Source organism: Quercus suber, unplaced genomic scaffold (genome assembly GCF_002906115.3).
Source record: "Quercus suber isolate HL8 unplaced genomic scaffold, Cork oak 2.0 scaffold_491, whole genome shotgun sequence".
NCBI classification, from domain to species: Eukaryota; Viridiplantae; Streptophyta; class Magnoliopsida; order Fagales; family Fagaceae; genus Quercus; species Quercus suber.
In genome coordinates, this window is record NW_027069940.1 from 178,040 (window position 1) to 195,620 (window position 17,581).

At 37.7% G+C, this 17,581-nt stretch overlaps 1 protein-coding gene and 1 pseudogene across 1 annotated transcript; one reads left to right on the forward strand and one right to left on the reverse strand.

The window, feature by feature from the left end:
• The first annotated feature begins 372 nt into the window (after positions 1 to 372).
• LOC112024730 (disease resistance RPP13-like protein 4) lies at positions 373 to 978 on the forward strand. The gene has a single exon (XM_024057364.1). The coding sequence runs from the start codon at positions 373 to 375 to the stop codon at positions 976 to 978; it is 606 nt and encodes a 201-aa protein (XP_023913132.1).
• A 3,587-nt stretch (positions 979 to 4,565) lies between these two features.
• LOC112024729 (wall-associated receptor kinase-like 1) lies at positions 4,566 to 12,494 on the reverse strand (annotated as a pseudogene).
• Positions 12,495 to 17,581: the final 5,087 nt, after the last annotated feature.

Consider the following 17,581-nt stretch of genomic DNA (forward strand, 5'->3'; position numbering starts at 1 on the left):
TATTGCTGATGAAATCCTTAAAGAACTTGAGGCAAAGAGCTTTATTGAGCCTTTTAAGGAAAGGCACAAACTGGTTGCAAACAGGTTTAAGATGCAACCTCTGGTGCACTGTGTGGTTATTAATCTTGCCCAGGATGCTGGGTTCTTTGATTACCATTTTAATGGGATTCCAACTGCAAATTCTTCGCGGTGTAACAGGGCATTTTTAATGAAGGATGAGGATGGAACTTTGGAGCAGGTATTAAGAAATAGTCCTAATTTAGATCAGGAGAAAGTGCAAACTATATTCAATGTTAATGAGCCTCTTCCTGATCTCAGATTTGAGTGGTTTGCAAAGATGAAAATGTCAACATTGTGGAGTGGTTTTCAAGGATGAAAAATGTCAATGTTCTATACTTGGGAAGGTGGCAGATCTCAGTTCAGCATCACAATGAAGAGCAAAGCTCAGGTCAGCATCACATTGAAGTACAAAGCACCGAGTTCTTAAAAGGACTGAAGAGTATGAAATGTTTAAGGCTTTTAAGTCTACAAGGAATCTCTAGAATTAATAAGCTTCCTGATTCCATAAGAGAGCTAACAAATTTGAGCATTTTAGATCTCAAAGCCTGCCACAATCTGGAGGCACTCCCAGATGGGATAGCCTCACTAAAGAAGCTGTTACACTTGGATATTTCAGAATGTTACTTGCTAGATGGCATGCCCAAGGGGCTAGCCTCTCTCTCAGAACTGCAAGTCCTTAAGGAGTTTGTAATTGGTAATTTGAAAAGCAGAAGCTCATGCACTCTTGAAGATTTGATAGGATTGAAGAAGCTAAACAAGTTGAACATCAATACAAGCAGCAAGGCTTTCCCTATAGAAAAAGATCTGTATGCTCTAAGAAAATTAGAGGCACTACAGAAGCTAGCAATAGCATGGAGTGTGATAGTACGAAGAAGAAAATGGTGTCCTAAACTCAGTGAACACCATGAACTCAGATGACAGAAGGCAAGACAGTGGAGCAGCAAAACCAACAAGAGCACCAAGCCAACTCAGCAGCAACCTTGTAATCAGGAGAGATCCTGAGACACTGGAGCTTCCTACAAAACTTGAGAAACTTGAGCTTCAATGCTTTCCTCACACAGGAACACCCAGCTGGCTGATACCCGGAAAACTGCGGAGCCTAAAGAAACTCTCCATCTGAGGAGGAAAACTCAATAATTTAAGGCAAATTCAAGAGGGAAATGATACTTCAATAGGTGTCAAAATTATTGAATCCAGCACAAAACTTATAGTCATCTGCGTAACAATTCAATCCAACGTGTCAAACTTATTTTCCACCAAAAAAAGGAAAAAAAAAAAGAAAAAAGAAAAAAAAAACTAGTTTATTGGTAAAAGTTGAATTATGTGAATCCTACCTGCTTTTCATTTAAAAGTAATGTGAATTCTGTTTACATCTTTTTCATTTAAAAGTAATCCTACCTGCTTTCAATTATGTGAATTCTGTTTGATGGTTGACAAAATCTAAAGAATAAAGTAAAGTGCTAATAAATTGTAGGGAAAAATCGAAAGGGAGCAGATGATTAACGTAGTAAAAAGCCTAGGGTTTAGGCTGCTACATCTCTGTTTGTTGAATCTTATAGCTTACAATGAACCCTAAGCAGGTTATATATGGAAGCTTAGTTACAATATACTTAGTATATATAGAAGCATTGGTATATATTACTATCCCTCAATTGACAAAGTGCAACATATGGAGTTTAAGAAAGATCTTAACATGCGAGGAACTCTAAATCAAATGGCACCTTAAACAGCACCTTATACTGTGACAACCAAGCTCCTTTGCAAATTGTTGTTAATCCTGTTTTTCATGAGCACACAGAGTACATTGTTTTATTGCCATATTGTTTGGGAAAAATATTCAGCATGGTCTTTTATGCACTGTATATTCTGCCACCCAACTTGGGCATGTTTTTTACTTTTTACAAAACCATTGGCAAAGTTACTTTCCATGCATTGATTTCCAAGTTGGGCATGAGCAACCTTCACGCTCCACCTTCAGACGGAGTATTGAAATTAGCTTCAGTTCAAGAAAAAGATTACTTCTGTATCAAGTTATTATTTCAAACTGTTAGAAACAATATTATTGTGTAATAGTCCAAGTGGCCCAATTTAGTGTAAATCCCATCTAGGGCTAACCCTAAAATCTACTACTCCTATATAAACCCTACTAGGGTCATTGTAATCTACACTTCATCATACAATAATAATGTAGCCACTAGGTCTAATTCAGTAGCTCATTCTTTAGCTTTTTATGCAAGACATATTTATGATGATGTAATATGGCTTGAACATTCTCCACCTCCTGCTTTGGAGGCCCTGTTTTATGATTCAAGTCATTTATAATAAATGATCTTTGATTCCTACTTCAAAAAATAATAAATAAAAATGTAGCCACTAAGGCTTTATACCATGGACATAGGCCGTCACGCTGAATTATGTAACCCTTGTATGTTCTTGTTCTCTCTCTCTTTTTCTCTCTAGCTTCTTCTCTCTCATCTCTACAATATTTTTCTCTTTCAATTTGTTAAAAGCAAATCAAATAGTTTTATTTTTACCTCATATATTTTGTTTGTTTGTTTGTTTTTATTTTATTTTTTATTTTTTTTTAATTTCTTTTGTTTTAGTTTGATATACTTTAATCTCAGATGATAACTTATAAAAAAATACTTAAAGCTTTTCTACACTTCCAAATTTTATCAAGAGCCGCATCCGAAACGTGTGCTTAGTAAAGAGCCAACTAAAGTTAGGCTGCTTAAGGCCTCCAAGTGAAAGAAGACCCAAGTTTTACTAATAGAGATATCTCTTTACCTGTAGGAATATTAATTAAGTCTCAAAATTAATCAATAGAAGAAAAAATAATTTGTCTATTAAAGAAAAAAAAAAAAGTCTCTTCATGGGTTGGGCTACCTAATTGTTCATTTTTGTGTGTGTGGGAGTTCCGAGTATTAGAACTCATAATCTCCCATTGACAGAAGCTGAAATATCTCCCTTTCTCTCCCCCAACAACTGCAAAAAGAATTAAAATCAAAAGGCCGAAAAATTGAATCTCAAAACCAAATTTTGTGTACTCTTTATTGGAAACTTTGCCTCTCTCTCTCTCTCTCTCCATTTAAAGTAAAAAATTAAGTTATTTTTAAAAAAATCTTTAGTTCCAACTGTGTTACGTTTTTTACCCTTCTTCTCCATTTCCCTTCAGGTTTGGCTCTAAAGATTCTGCTTCAGATTTGTTTCAAGCCTCTGTGATTGTTTTTGTTCGTTTAAGTCTGTAAGCTGTAAAGGGTTTGTTATTTTGTTTTCATTTGTGGAAAAGGGTGTCCTTACTCTACATTACACAGACATATGGACATTATTGCCAATTCTCAATTTAGAGTGGAATGGGTAGTATAGTTTCTATCAAGAAATAAAAACAGTGGTGACGTGATGGTGTTATGGTTCACACTCTATACGGAATATAAACATGAATAATTCCAATTTACATATAGTGCAGCATCTCCTCCTTGGTCCATCTTTCCTGGTTTTGAGGATTGAAGGTTGTGGATGTAGCTTTTTAGCCCCAATCCACACTTGTTTAATTCCTAGCACTTTTATTGCTTTATTTCAATTTTGTAGCATGTCTATTGCTTTATCTACTTCTCTAGCTTTTATTTATTTATTTATTTATTTATTATTATTATTGCTTTGATGATGTTGGCCTAGCTTTTTTGAGCTAGAATATGCCTAAATTTCTTGATTGTGCTTCTTATGTCATAACTACATGTTTGGATGCTATGCTTGAGTGCCTTTAGCTTTAATTAATTTGTCTATGCCTTGTTTTCTTTCTTTGTGTCATAGGTAGGGTGTGAGAAGTTTGAAGAGTTTCTATTTTTAACAAAATACACTCTGATTTTATTCATTCAAGCCAAATAGCTTATATAGAAGCTTAGAACAACCCTCTAAACATAGGAGAACAAAAATAACATCATAAAACATAGTTAACACCCCAAAAGTTTGGACTAATGTCAGCCAAGTCCAAAACATTTTAAAACTAACCAACTTGGTCCCTAATCTCTGTGAGAGAAAGGAGAAAAATGAGTAATGATTTAGGGTCCAAGTTGGATTTACTGATTTAAGGATCAAGTTAGTTAGTTTTGAAAAGTCTTAAACTTGGTTGACATTAGCTCAAACCTCAGCAGTGTTAATTGTATTTTACAAAAAATAACATTTAAGATGTTACATTTTCAAGTCCAAAGTGAGATTATACTAATAGAAATTTAGAAATAAAATAAAACTTTTGTCTGCCTTGATTAACTAATACATAAAAGCCGTAATATTTCCCAAGAAACTCAAATTAAATGTTATTTGACTTCTTGGAAAAAATGACTGAATAATCTCCAAATATCTTCTGAATTTGAGGTAAAATCCATTCAAATAATGGGCCTCATTTGCTGGACTTGAAAACTCATCTTGGCTAGCCTTTTAAGTCAAATTGGTATGGCTGAGACTTTAGTCACTCGTGTGTCAGCGTCGAATGATGAAATTGCACCATTTTAGAAAATTGAAGGTGTTGATGTTGAAACATCATTCCTAGGCTCAATTTCTTCCATTCTAACACTATCAAGTTCCTCATAATTTTCTTGTCCACTAAAAACTTTTCTAACTTCCTCAAGCTCTTTTGTGACGTTGCCCATTGTAGGGCGTCTCCTCCCATTCAAATCTAGACATCTTTTTGCAAGATTAGCAACTACCTTGATATCTTTTTCATCACCATTCTTCTTTACTTGATCATCAAGAATATCAAATAGAGAGTTCTTTTCCATCGAAAGAATGAAATATGTGGCGAGACTCTTACCTTCGCCTGTTCTCTTTGAAGAAATGGGCTTTTCTCTAGTTAAGAGCTCTGCAAGAATTACTCCAAAACTGTAAACATCACTCTTTTTTGTAAGTTGGCTCGTTTGGAAATATTCGGGGTCTAAATACCCAAAAGTGCCATATACGTTAGTTGTCAAATGAGTTTTTTCAATGGCCACAGACCTTGAAGTCCCAAAATCTGCAATTTTTGCTCTGTACTTATCATCAAGGAGTATGTTTGTAGATTTTATATCTCGATGGTAAATAGGTAATGAAGCTGCTAAGTGTAGATAAGAAAGAGCTCCCACAACTTCTGAGGCTATCCTTAATCACTGATCCCATGTTAATGGGAAATCTTCACATTCTTCATGGAGATATTGTAAAAGTGTTCCATTGGAGATGAAGTCATAAACTAACAGAGGAACTTCTGTCTCTAAACAACATCCAAGTAGCTTAACCACATTTCTATGGTTGATTTGGGAAAGAATGATAATTTCATTAATGAATTGTTCAAGATTACCCTGATGCACTTTTTAATTGCAACAATTCTTCCATTAATTAACATTCCTTTGTAGACTGTACCTTGTCCACCTTTGCCAAGTATTCTGCTTTCATTAAATTGGTCTGTTGCCTTTTCCAATTCTTCCGTAGTGAACAATTTTGTAATTTGAAAATTATTTTCACTTGAATGCAATTGTTGTTGTAACAATAAACCACCATTTTTTTTGAAGAATTTATTTTTTAAATTGATTTCATTCCTTTTCTTTATTGCTTTGTATGACCACCACGTGAAAATGAGAAGTGACAGTCCTCCAATGCTTGTACAGATACCTACTCATGTTATGAAAATAAAAACAAAATATCTTAGCAATGAAAATATATGCAATTATTTTTGAGGAAAAAATATATGCTATTTAAATTCATAATAAGTGTTAAACTCAACACACACACAGATATATATATATATATATATATAGACACACATATATTGGGGAAAATGCAATGAATCCAAGCTAAGGAAACAATGCACAACGCGACCATATAAAAGAGTGAAGCTTTTTATTTCTTTATTTTCATTTTTTTTTTTTTTAAGCATACCACCACATTACCGTACATAAATATATGCATAATTTTTATCAGTGATGGAACTACAAAAGGAGCAGAGCCAGATTTTTTTTTTTTTTTTTTTGGGTTTGCTTGATGTTATTGCTGTAATGTTAAATTATTGTAATCCTTGATCAATGGAATTACATTACAACAATATAAGATTAAGGTGTTTGGTTCTTTAATTACATTATCATCATAATCCAAGAATGTAACATTCTTAAACTTGATTTATATACATTCTTAGAAACAATTGAAATTATTATAATAATAGATTGATTGAAAATAGCCTCAACACCTAAAAATTCCATAATTACCCTTGAACCACAAAATACTCTTGGAAAACCCAAAACAACCAAATTACCTCTAAAACTTCAAAAACACAATTGAAACCTCTAAAATGTCAAAATATTCCTGAAATGGCTAGAATGTCCAAAATACCATTTGAGTCTCTAACATGGTCAAAACACCCTTAAAAGCTCAAAATGACCAAAAATACTACAAAACCTCTAAAATGGACAAAATAGTCTCGAGACCTCTAGAATGACTAAAATACCCCCAAAATTCCTAATGTCCAAAATACCATCGAAATCACAAAAATGATCAAAATAACCGTGAAACTTTAAAATGACCAAATATACCCATGAAATCTCTCAAATGAAAAAAAAAAAAATAGTTCCGAAACCTCTAAAATGACCAAAATACACCCTAAAACCTTTGATGTGGCCAAAATATTCATAAAACCTCTAAAACGATAAATAAAAAAAAAAAAAAAAATCCCAAAACCTCAAAATGACCAAAAATACCCCTGAAATCTCTAAAGTAACCCAAACCTCACCAAATCTCCAAAATGACCAAAATATCCCCTAAAACGTTAACAGATGTTTGACTAGTAGATGAAAAAAGTAGAGTTGATGTAGTAAAATTGTATAAAAATACTATTTATTTTTTCAAATGCATGTATCTCTAACAGAATTTAATTAACAATACAGCTTACAATTACTTCTATAGATAAATTTTTTTTTAAACATTGACTATCAAGTTAGGCTTAAAACAATTTGAGGTCTAAGAAGATAATTTAAATAGGATTTTTTTATTTTTANTTGAGCTAAAGTATGAAAATACATATCACTTTCATTTGTATTCTTTTGTAATTTCTAAATATACATATCACTTTTATTTGTATTCTTTTATCATTTCTTACCGGGGAAAAAGTTCTTTTCCCCTTCTATGTTTCGGATAATTCACAATTCCTCATCTTATCTTTGAAATCCACCAATTCTCTCCTCTATAATTGGAAAATGATCAAATACCCCTCAATTTATTACTTTTTTAGTTAAATTCAATGAAATCACAATAACTACAAATAAATTCAATAAAGAAAAATGAAATTCTCAACTTTTCCTCTTTTCCATGGTGTATGACTAATAACTTCTTCAAAAGATTTTGTGTATTTAACTAATAAGAAAATAACATGTTGGTAGTATCATGCTTATTTCCCAAATATAAAAGAGGAAATTGGTTAGTTTCAAATATAAATGGGAAATTGTGAACAACTCCAAACATAAAGGGGAAAGTGTTTTTCCCCTTTCTAATATCTACAAGTTCTTTATCAATTTGGAAACATTCTAAATGATAAATGTTTGCTTGGTATTGACATAGGTAGTATTGCTTTAATTGCTATACTTATGCAATAAGGTGTTTTAAGTTTTAACCGCAAAAAGTTTTAGCGGTTAAAATATTTGAAAGACTACAGTGAATAGTGAATTTTTAATTAAAGCTCTAGATTTATTATATATGAATAAAAAAAATTGAGGATTTTTTATTATCATTTATTAAATTATAGATTTCAACCTCCGAAATTCTTGAAGTTAAAAAATCCTTTCAATTGAAACTATTTATCTCAAGAGCTCTACAACTAAAGTTTTGTAGCTAAAACTCAACTTCTTATAGCAATACCAAACTAATCCGACATGCATACAAATATTTCAAATTTAAAAACAAGATTCTTATTGGAATATTTATGTGAAAATACCAAAATCCAAAATATGTAACACTATTTTTAAGAAAATTATTAGTTTATATCCACTGTTCATGTAAGATTTATATTATAAACTAAACGTACAATATTATATACATTTATGCTAAGTGTGGGTTTGGATTCACGTTGCGTTTACTACATTTTGGACTTTTTTCTTACGCGTTTCAAGGGGGACAATGGCTACTGTTCATGAATAGTAGCCGTATATTTTTACTTTTCAACCATTTTCATCAGTTTGTGGGTCCCGTGTACAGTTGATAAGAGCCACACAATTCACTTTTCAACAACTTTTTCATTAAAAATGAGTCACACAGTACTATTCACATATTATAAAAATTATTTTGCTACAGTGTTTTTAGTTTTCAGTTTCAGCAAAATAAGTTCTATCCAAACGGACCTTATCAGTAAATATTGTCCAAACAAATATTTGTCTTTGTTTTTAATTGACTTAATTTTGTGATATGGCAAGCAACCCTTGATAATCCATGAACTAAAACTAACTAGCTTATAACAACTCTTGCAAATGAAATTAATAAAGAATAACCATATACATATATTGAACCAAAATAAAAATAAGGTAAGGGCATGTAATTAATAAATGAAGCTTTACAAGTAATAAAAATTTACCTTCACATCCCGTGGAAAGATAAGATTTCCTTCGTATCCCCGTAGGCAGACACAGGAAAAGCTCAAAAAGTCATCTGGTATGAAATGGTCGCAGCCAGAAATCATGTAAGGGAGCCTGAACTTCTCAGTAGGGTAAATTTTACATTCGTAATCCGATATATTGTTGAAGCTGTCAAGCATCTCCTTCGAATTGTTGGTCCAGTTATATATCCTCCAAGCCAACACCACAGGCACGAAATCCGTAGGAAAGGGACCAGTACTTTTAATTGAAAGGACTCACCTATTGTCTTCTAAGAGGGCATACCGGCATCTCTCTTGGATTTCTTTATTGTCCATAGTTACTTGTATAGTACACATATTTACTTGTACTGCACACATATGTCTTCTATATAAAAGCACATATGTACATTTTTTTATTATGAAATACAATATAATTACATTCAATATTTCTAACATACGCGTTAAATAGTTGAAGCCCTGACATAGGGAGTTTGGTGTTGCAGCAATCGAAGCCTGAGCAGAAACCATCTTCTTCGTTCATCAAGCTTCTGTCACAATGCAATTTGCACCCAACCACGTCATAACTATTCAGATAGCAACACACCACATAATGAATCGACTTGTAAGGTTCCGAAGATGAAAAGTCATATTTAATCGCAAGACGCAAGCCATATGGTGAGAGAGTGATGAATTGTTTATATGATGATAAATAAAACTCCTAAGGAGGGGTTTTACAAAGCCGACCCAGGTTTGAAAAGTAATATCCAACCTTTGAATCTTGCATAGCCTGTGAGAGATATGAATTGCTCATACGGTGATAAAACTCTTAAGGAGGGGTTTGATAAAGCTGACCCAGATTGGAAAAGTAATAGCCCAACCTTTGAATCTTGCATACCATGCATGAGAGAAATATGAATTGTTCATATGATGATAAAACTCTTAAGGAGGGGTTTATCAAAGCCGACCAAGTTTGAAAAGTAATAGCCCAACCTTTGAATCTTGCATAGCCTGAGAGAGATGAACTATTCATATAGAGATAAAACTCGTGAAGGAGGGATTTGTCAAAGCCGACCCAGATTTGAAAAGTAATAGCCCAACCTTTGATTCTTGCATAACCTAAATGGTTTAGGATATTTTTAGACGAATAGGTGGTTTAGCTTGCATTTACTCTTTAACACATTAAAAATGTGTCAATTTATAGATGTCAAAACTTGAACAGTATCTTAAATCGATTTTTTATTTTAATATATCGTGTATCATAAGATGCATAAATACTTAATAAAATTTATAAAAAAAATTATAAATATACATGTATAAATGGCATATCTAATCTAATACTATATATAATAGTAGAAGCCTTTAAGGAGGTGCTGCAACGTTAGGAAAAAATGCTATCTAAAAATTAGACATGTATATAACTTAAAAAGCGATACATTATAACATTTCAGCGCATTTAAACACCTTTTGAGAGCCTCTCTGTGTGTATATATATATATATATATATATATAAAGCTAACCGCTTAATAAATTAGAACATTACATTCAAAAGGCTTGTCCCTATGCGGAGAAAGAGAAAAGAGAAGTGCCAATTTTTTTTTCTCTAACCCGATAATACATAAAACCCTAGAATACAACAAACTAAATTCTGATTTTCTATTTCGGATTTTTTTTTAAATGACTATAAAATCCAAACTATATTATTAGTTAGGCAACGTTTCAAACATATTTGGTTTCTAACAATTCGAGTCTAGAAGACTCGATTTTCGGGTTATTAGTTTCCTAATTTGCCAGCAGTTGAGGTGGACAAAGTGTCCACATAAGACCAAAAATTGAGTTCATTGGACTCGGTTTTTGTACATAGAAATCGAGTCCTCTGGACTCGATTTTTGTTCATAGAAGTCTACTGGACTCGATTTTTGTTCATAGAAATTGAGTCTACTGGACTCTATTTACTAGTCTTATCGCACAGCATCTGGTCACGTGGTATTGAGCTGGAAATCGAGCCTACTGGACTCGATTTCTATGAATGGTCCCCAGCTCTCCATGTGTTGCCATGGGTCCCAGCTGGGACCTATTTTCCTCCTTACCCATCTCTTCAGTTTTCACACCTTCAGCTCTCAGTATATTCTCCCCTTCAGTCACAACTTTCCTGTCTCACACAACACTCATCTCAGGTAATGTTTGTACAATATTGTGATTATTTGCTAGTTTTTTTTTTTTAGAAAAATTTAGAACATATTAGGAAAAGTTATGTTTTTTTTTTGGTTAGTGTAAATATTGTGATTAATTTATTTTTTGTAGTGATTAATTTATTTGTTAGTATATTGTGATTATTTGCTATTTTTTTTTTTTTTAAGAAAAATTTAGAACATATTAGGAAAAGTTTTTTTTTTTTTAATTATTAGTGTAAATATTGTGATTAATTTATTTGTTGTAGTGATTAATTTATTTGCTAGTACATTGTGATTAGTTTATTTGTTAGTATATTGTGATTATTTGCTTTTTTTTTTTTTTTTTGAAATTAATATGATGAATTGATGATGCCTCTACCTGTATGCATAGTCAAAATTAAGAGGGTTCTAAATATTGCATAGTTAATTGTTTTGATCAACTTGTTTATAATTATATATAGTGATCTAGTTGCTATGAACATTTTTTATTGTTATTGAAAGGTCCAAATGCTAGAGAAAGCTTTCTGATGGAAATAGTATAGGTACTGACTAAGTATAAGGCAAGTTCATCATCATTCTTTGCTGGCATATCGTTTTTGGGGTTCATTAAGAGTGATAAGATAAATATTTTTATTAGTGCATAGTAACTATAAGCTAGTCCTCCACAACCATTGACGCTTTGCATACACATAATACAATCGATTTTTTTTCATTCCCAAGGAAGTACTATACTAGGTTATACCAAAATTCAATGGGTGGGCATTGCTCAAAACCATAAATATTGAACTTTTTACTTTATATGTAAAAATTTTGTTCCAGGAAATTTTTTTGAGTTATCTGTACATCTTTGTTCAGTGATTGGCTTGTAGCTTATATAGAGTTTAGATCAATATGCAGGTGATTACACTTTTTATAATTAACCATCTACTTCAAGAATATCCTAAGTGTTAGACAGAACCAAGGCCTTCCATGGTCCTCGGACTCAAGCCTATAGGGAAACTAGCTACTTCAAGAATATCCTAAGTGTTAGACAGATCCAAGGCCTTGCATGGCCCTCGGACTCAAGCCTACGGGGAAACTAACCACTGCAAAAAAGAAGGGGGTCCCAAGTGTCAGATATAACCGAGACCTTTCATGGGGCTCGGACCAAAGCCCACGGAATAACAACTACCCTGCGGGGGACCTATGTTAGGAAGGACCAAAACCCTGCCTAGCCCTTGAGACATAAAAGGACTGCCCGAGCATACATTCCCTCCCATTATCGTTGTTACTGACGTGATTGGCCAAGATACAATTTAAGTTAAAATTATGCAAGTAAAAAGAAAAAAGAGGAAACGAGTAGCATACAAGCAAATAAATAGCCAGAACAGATAAAAAGGGAAATTAAACTCGTATTACAATAATAAGTCCAATAGAAATTGCTTGGCAAGAGCCACATTACATAAAAAGAAAAAAAAAAAAAAAACCAACAGCAAACGAGAAAAAAAAAAAAAAAAAAAAAAAAAAAAAAAAAACAAATGGTAAAGGCAGATTGGACCGAGACGCCAAAGGATCTATTCCTTCTGCTCAGTCTCACCCCTAGTAGATGGCTGGACAGAAGCAACCTCAGGGTCCTCTGAGCTCTGGCCTAAGGGGATAGCCTGCAGATGTATGGCAAATATGGCTGCTTCCTCGATGGCGGGCATCTGGGCATCAGAAGGGACGTTCTCTACCCCTTGGCACCTCCTAGCTCAGGTCTTCCCTTGGTTCAGCAGCCGAAGCCTCCTCACTTGGAGTAGCCCCTAGCTCCTCAACAACCTCCCCAACCTCAGCGCCATCAAGGGCGGCCTCGCAGATGGTAGGGGGGTAGTATACGCTCTTTGCCTTCCACAGGTCGGACGAGGCCTCCCCCCCGGCTTGTTTGAGGGCCTCAGCCCAGACCTGGGAGCAATAGCGCCTACATACTCCCGGAACTTGAGCTTTATAAGCAGCCTCTATCTCGGCCACCCCCTCAGCATAGGCTGCAGCCTCGGCTTCCTCCTTGGCAACCAGGGCCTCCTCCCTGCCAAAATCCGCCTCGGCCTTAGCTCACAGGGCCTCGTCTTTGGCCCACTCCGCCTCCCTCTCGACCCCCTCGGCAGCAGCCACCTTAACTTGTAGATCTGCGATCAGCTCTTTCGCGATCCTTAGTTGCTCTTCCGCCTCGCCCAGACGCCTCGTCTGCTCCCTGGCCTGGTTCTGGGCACCAGTAAGACCTGACTCCGCGTTGTCCCAAACGTGGGGAGCACAGAGTTGCCTGAATTTAATGAAGGGCACGTTACGCGCTCTGAAACGTCAGTAATACGCCTTGGGCAAATGAATAGACCCTAGTACTGACGGGGGATAAGGCTCGACTGGACACGGAGCAGGCCTGAGGATGTCAAAATCCTTCTCCCCACCCGAGGATGCGTGCAGCAAGATTTTGAGGGGCTATTGTGGGGCCAGAAAATCAAGCAACCTCAGCCCGCCTCAAACCAGGCCCAGAGGCCCATGCCGAGGATGCATATGGGGTCCAAGGATAAAAGTATGGCGTCCGGCCCCCAACGAACATATTCGAGGGCGACCCCGTCCTCGGACATCCGAGACCATAGAAGTACACGAGCACCACTCCACTAAAGAGGGGCCTTCTTGTATATCTGAGGAGGAAAGGGCAAGCGCCACGCGTCGGCGACGGAAGCACGGTGAAGGAGCAAGTCTAAGGCGAGCTGTCACCTTCACATTAAATGCCCTCAACTAACGTCCTGGCCGTATTAATGAGGATGGAACTCCTGAACAGAGCTGTCTCGGGTGCCGCAACCCACAGGAGAAATGGGAATGCAGCTGATAGGACAGGCTCTCAAGTGGTGGCCTGGCTGATCAACGAATGTAGGGTTAGGATCACTTGAGAGAGGTGTATATAATGTAAGGAGTATCTCTTGAAAGAGGACAGAAAATCTGAATAAAGAAGTACAGTAGCAACTTGTATTCTCTCAATCCTTGTAATCAACCTTCAAGGAAATAATAAGAACTCTAAGCTTCGGAAGGCAAGTCCGAGGAGCATTATTGTGCATCCCATATTCGTGTTTAGGTCGTTAAACCCACACGCAACCATGCATGGCAGTTGCATTCCTTACTAGGGCCTAGTTCTTGAGCCCGCTCTCTATAAATTCATTGAAGGGCAAGCTGGGCTTGGGTCCACTCTATCAACCATGCGGATTTTCCCACCCATAAATGCGAGGCAACCCTCCACCGTTAGATTGGTAATGCCTCATTGAACGTGGGGAGCACAGAGCCACCTGAATTTAATGAAGGGCACGTTACGCGCTCCGAAACATCAGTAACGCGCCTTGGGTAGATGAATAGACCCTAGTACTGACGGGGGATAAGGCTCGACTGGACACGGAACAGGCCCGAGGATGCGTGCAACAAGAATTTGAGGGGCTATTGTGGGGCCAGAAAATCAGGCAACCTCGGTCCGCCTCAAACCAGGCCCAGAGGCCCATGCTGAGGATGCATATGGGGTCCGAGGATAAAAGTACGGCGTCCGGCCCCCAACGAACATATCCAAGGACGACCTCGTCCTCGGACATCCGAGACCTTAGAAGTACACGAGCACCACTCCACCAAAGAGGGGTCTTCTTGTATATCCGAGGAGGAAAGGGCAAGCGCCACGCATCGGCGACGGGAGCACGATGAAGGAGCAAGTCTAAGGCGAGCTGTCACCTCCACATTAAATGCCCTCAACTAATGTCCTGGCTGCATTAATGAAGATAGGACTCCTGAATAGAGCAGTCTCGGGTGTCGCAACCCACAGGAGGAATGAGAATGCGGCTGATAGGACAGGCTCTCAAGTGGTGGCCTGACTGGTCAACGAATGTAGGGTTAGGATCACTTAAGAGAGGTGTATATAATGTAAGGAGTATCTCTTGAAAGAGGACGGAAAATCTGAATAAAGAAGTACAGTAGCAACTTGTATTCTCTCAATCCTTGTAATCAGCCTTCAAGGAAATAATAAGAACTCCAAACTCCGGAAGGCAAGTCCGAGGAGCATTATTGTGCATCCCAAATTCGTGTTTAGGTCGTTAAACCCACACGCAACCATGCATGGCAGTTGCATTCCTTACTAGGGCCTAGTTCTTGAGCCCGCTCTCTATAAATTCATTGAAGGGCAAGCTGGGCTTGGGTCCATTCTCTCAACCCGTAGAAGTGCTCAAACCTGGTCCCTACAAGTAACATTAAAAATCAAGGTTATAATTCAAAATCAAGGTTTTACAAGTCATAGCATTAAAAATTATATAAAATTCACAAGCATAATAAACGAATGTCATAAGATTGCAACAAATTTTTTGCTAAGTAAAATTTATTACTTGTCTTTAAATTCAGCATATTAAAAAAAAAAAAAAAGACAAATCTCAAAATACATAAAAAATAAAATAAAATAAAATAAAATAAAAGAAGAAGAAGAGAAAAAAAAATGTCAAAGACTTAAACTTAAAGCATTAAAAGAAAAAAACAAACGTAAACAAAAGAAGAAGAAATATGGTTTAGGCAATCAACTATATAACATATACTGATATACTCATTATTATATGCTAACTAATTACGTGAAACTAAAAAGTGATAAGTTCTGATAAGGAAGAATCATAGCAAGTAACAGGGGCTTAACTCGTCAGCTTTCTCCTCAGGCTGACGGTCCAGCCACGACGGACGTTAAGGACTAATACGCTAACGGAAAAAGACACGCTGACAGCAAGGAAAATTCTAGAAAGGCTTAAGGGCTAATTATGTTCAGAAATACTGACGTCCCTTTATCAACGTAGGGAACGAGACAAGCCGACGGGTAGGAGGCCGACGGTTCGAATAAAACCTTTACTTGGCCACCACGCTCAATGATAGATTCCTATAAGGAAATGACTCCGCAATCTACGCTCATAAGGATTCCTATATGGAAAAGACTTCTGCTCCAAGAAAGAAAGGTCAACCCCCTACTACTATAAAAGCCCCAATACCCTTACAAATCGAGGTACGCATAATTAACCCCTCTCTAGCACTCTAGAGTTGAAAGAAGTTCTAACTTGACCTTCGGAGGGTATTTGGCCGACACCACACCGGTGCTCTCTGTTAGGTCCTCTTTTCTTTATGCAGGTGTCGCTTCAAGGGTACGAGCATTGTGCAACTCACTATTGATATTTTCGGCATCATCAGTTGGCGCCGTCTGTGGGAAAAAGAGCGAAGCAATTAAGCCATACTATCGTTTCCCGGACTAAAGGGTTGCATGGTACTCACCCGCTCAATGGCGACTACTAATGACGCGCAAGGAGAGGAACCGCCCACGACTACCCTCGAGAGACAAGTTCGGACCCTCAGTGCCGCCATGGAGCGTTTCACCAAACAGAACCTCGACTTGGAGGAACAGCTACGCTAGAAGAATGCGACACTAAATGACCAACCAGAAGATCAGGAAGGGACTAGCGCTCCAGACAGGAATCAGGAGAGACCTGAGGGCAGCCATGCCCCAAGCAGGCCGGAGAGGCAGCACGTGAACATGCCATCCCTCACCGATGCGACTCCACCACATATTGCCGCCGAGATGCAGGCAATGAGGGAACAGATGGAGGTCATGATGAACGCCCTCAAGGGGCGAGTCTCTAGTGATCTTGACGATCTGGTCAATCGTACCGACTCACCCTTCATTGTGGCCGTGAACTCCTTCCCCCTACCCCACAAGTTTCGCATGCCGAATATAGATAGCTATGACGGGGTGAAGGATCCTCTGGATCACCTGGAAACTTTCAAAACCCTGATGCACCTTCAGGGGGTAGCCGATGAGATTATGTGCAGGGCCTTCCCCACAACACTCAAAGGCCCCGCAAGGGTATGGTTCAGCCGGCTGACGCCCAACTCTATCGGCACCTTCAAGGAATTAAGCGCCCAATTCACAACACACTTCATTGGGGGACATAGGTATAAGAAGTCCACGGCATGCCTGATGAGTATCAAGCAAAGAGAAGATGAGACGTTACGATCTTACATAACACGCTAGGAAGCGCTATCGGTTGACGAAGCCGACGACAAAATACTTGTAGCGGCCTTCACAAATGGGTTGCGGAAGGGCAAGTTTTTGTTCTCCCTATACAAAAACGACCCAAAGACCATGTCGGAAGTACTCTACAGGGCTACTAAGTATATGAATGCTGAGGACACGTTGCAGGCCCGAGAAGAGAAGCCGAGAAAAAGGGAGAGGCAGGAAGATGCACGACCAAACCAAGGGAGAAAGAGGCCCAGAACGGGAGACCGAAGAGACGAAAGGCATTCTAAACCTCCGGGAGGGAGATTCACAAGCTTCACCCGCTGACCGCCCCAATAGATCAAGTCCTAATGCAAATTAAGGACGAAGGGGCTCTGACCTTCCCCGGAAAGCTGAAAGGGGATCCTAACAGGCGTTCCAGAGACAAGTACTACCGCTTTCATTGAGATCACGGCCATGACACAGCCGACTGTTACGACTTGAAGCAGCAAATCGAGGCCCTTATAAGGCAAGGGAAATTGCAGAAATTTGTAAGCAAGGAAAGAGCAGATCCAGCACCTCTAGAGCACCCTCCCCGACGAGACAATGACCGTCCAAGACCTCCCGTTGGTGACATACGAATGATTGTAGGAGGGATTGCTGCCAGGCCGTCCAAAAGGGCTCGAAAGACGTACCTCCGGATGGTCCAAAACGTCCAGTTGACGGGTCCAGGGCAAAATGTAGCCCGAAGGGAAAGCCCCGTTATCG

Bases quoted from the DNA above. Each gene is read 5' to 3' on its own strand.
- LOC112024730 (XM_024057364.1), top strand. From the start codon at position 373: ATGAAAAATGTCAATGTTCTATACTTGGGAAGGTGGCAGATCTCAGTT.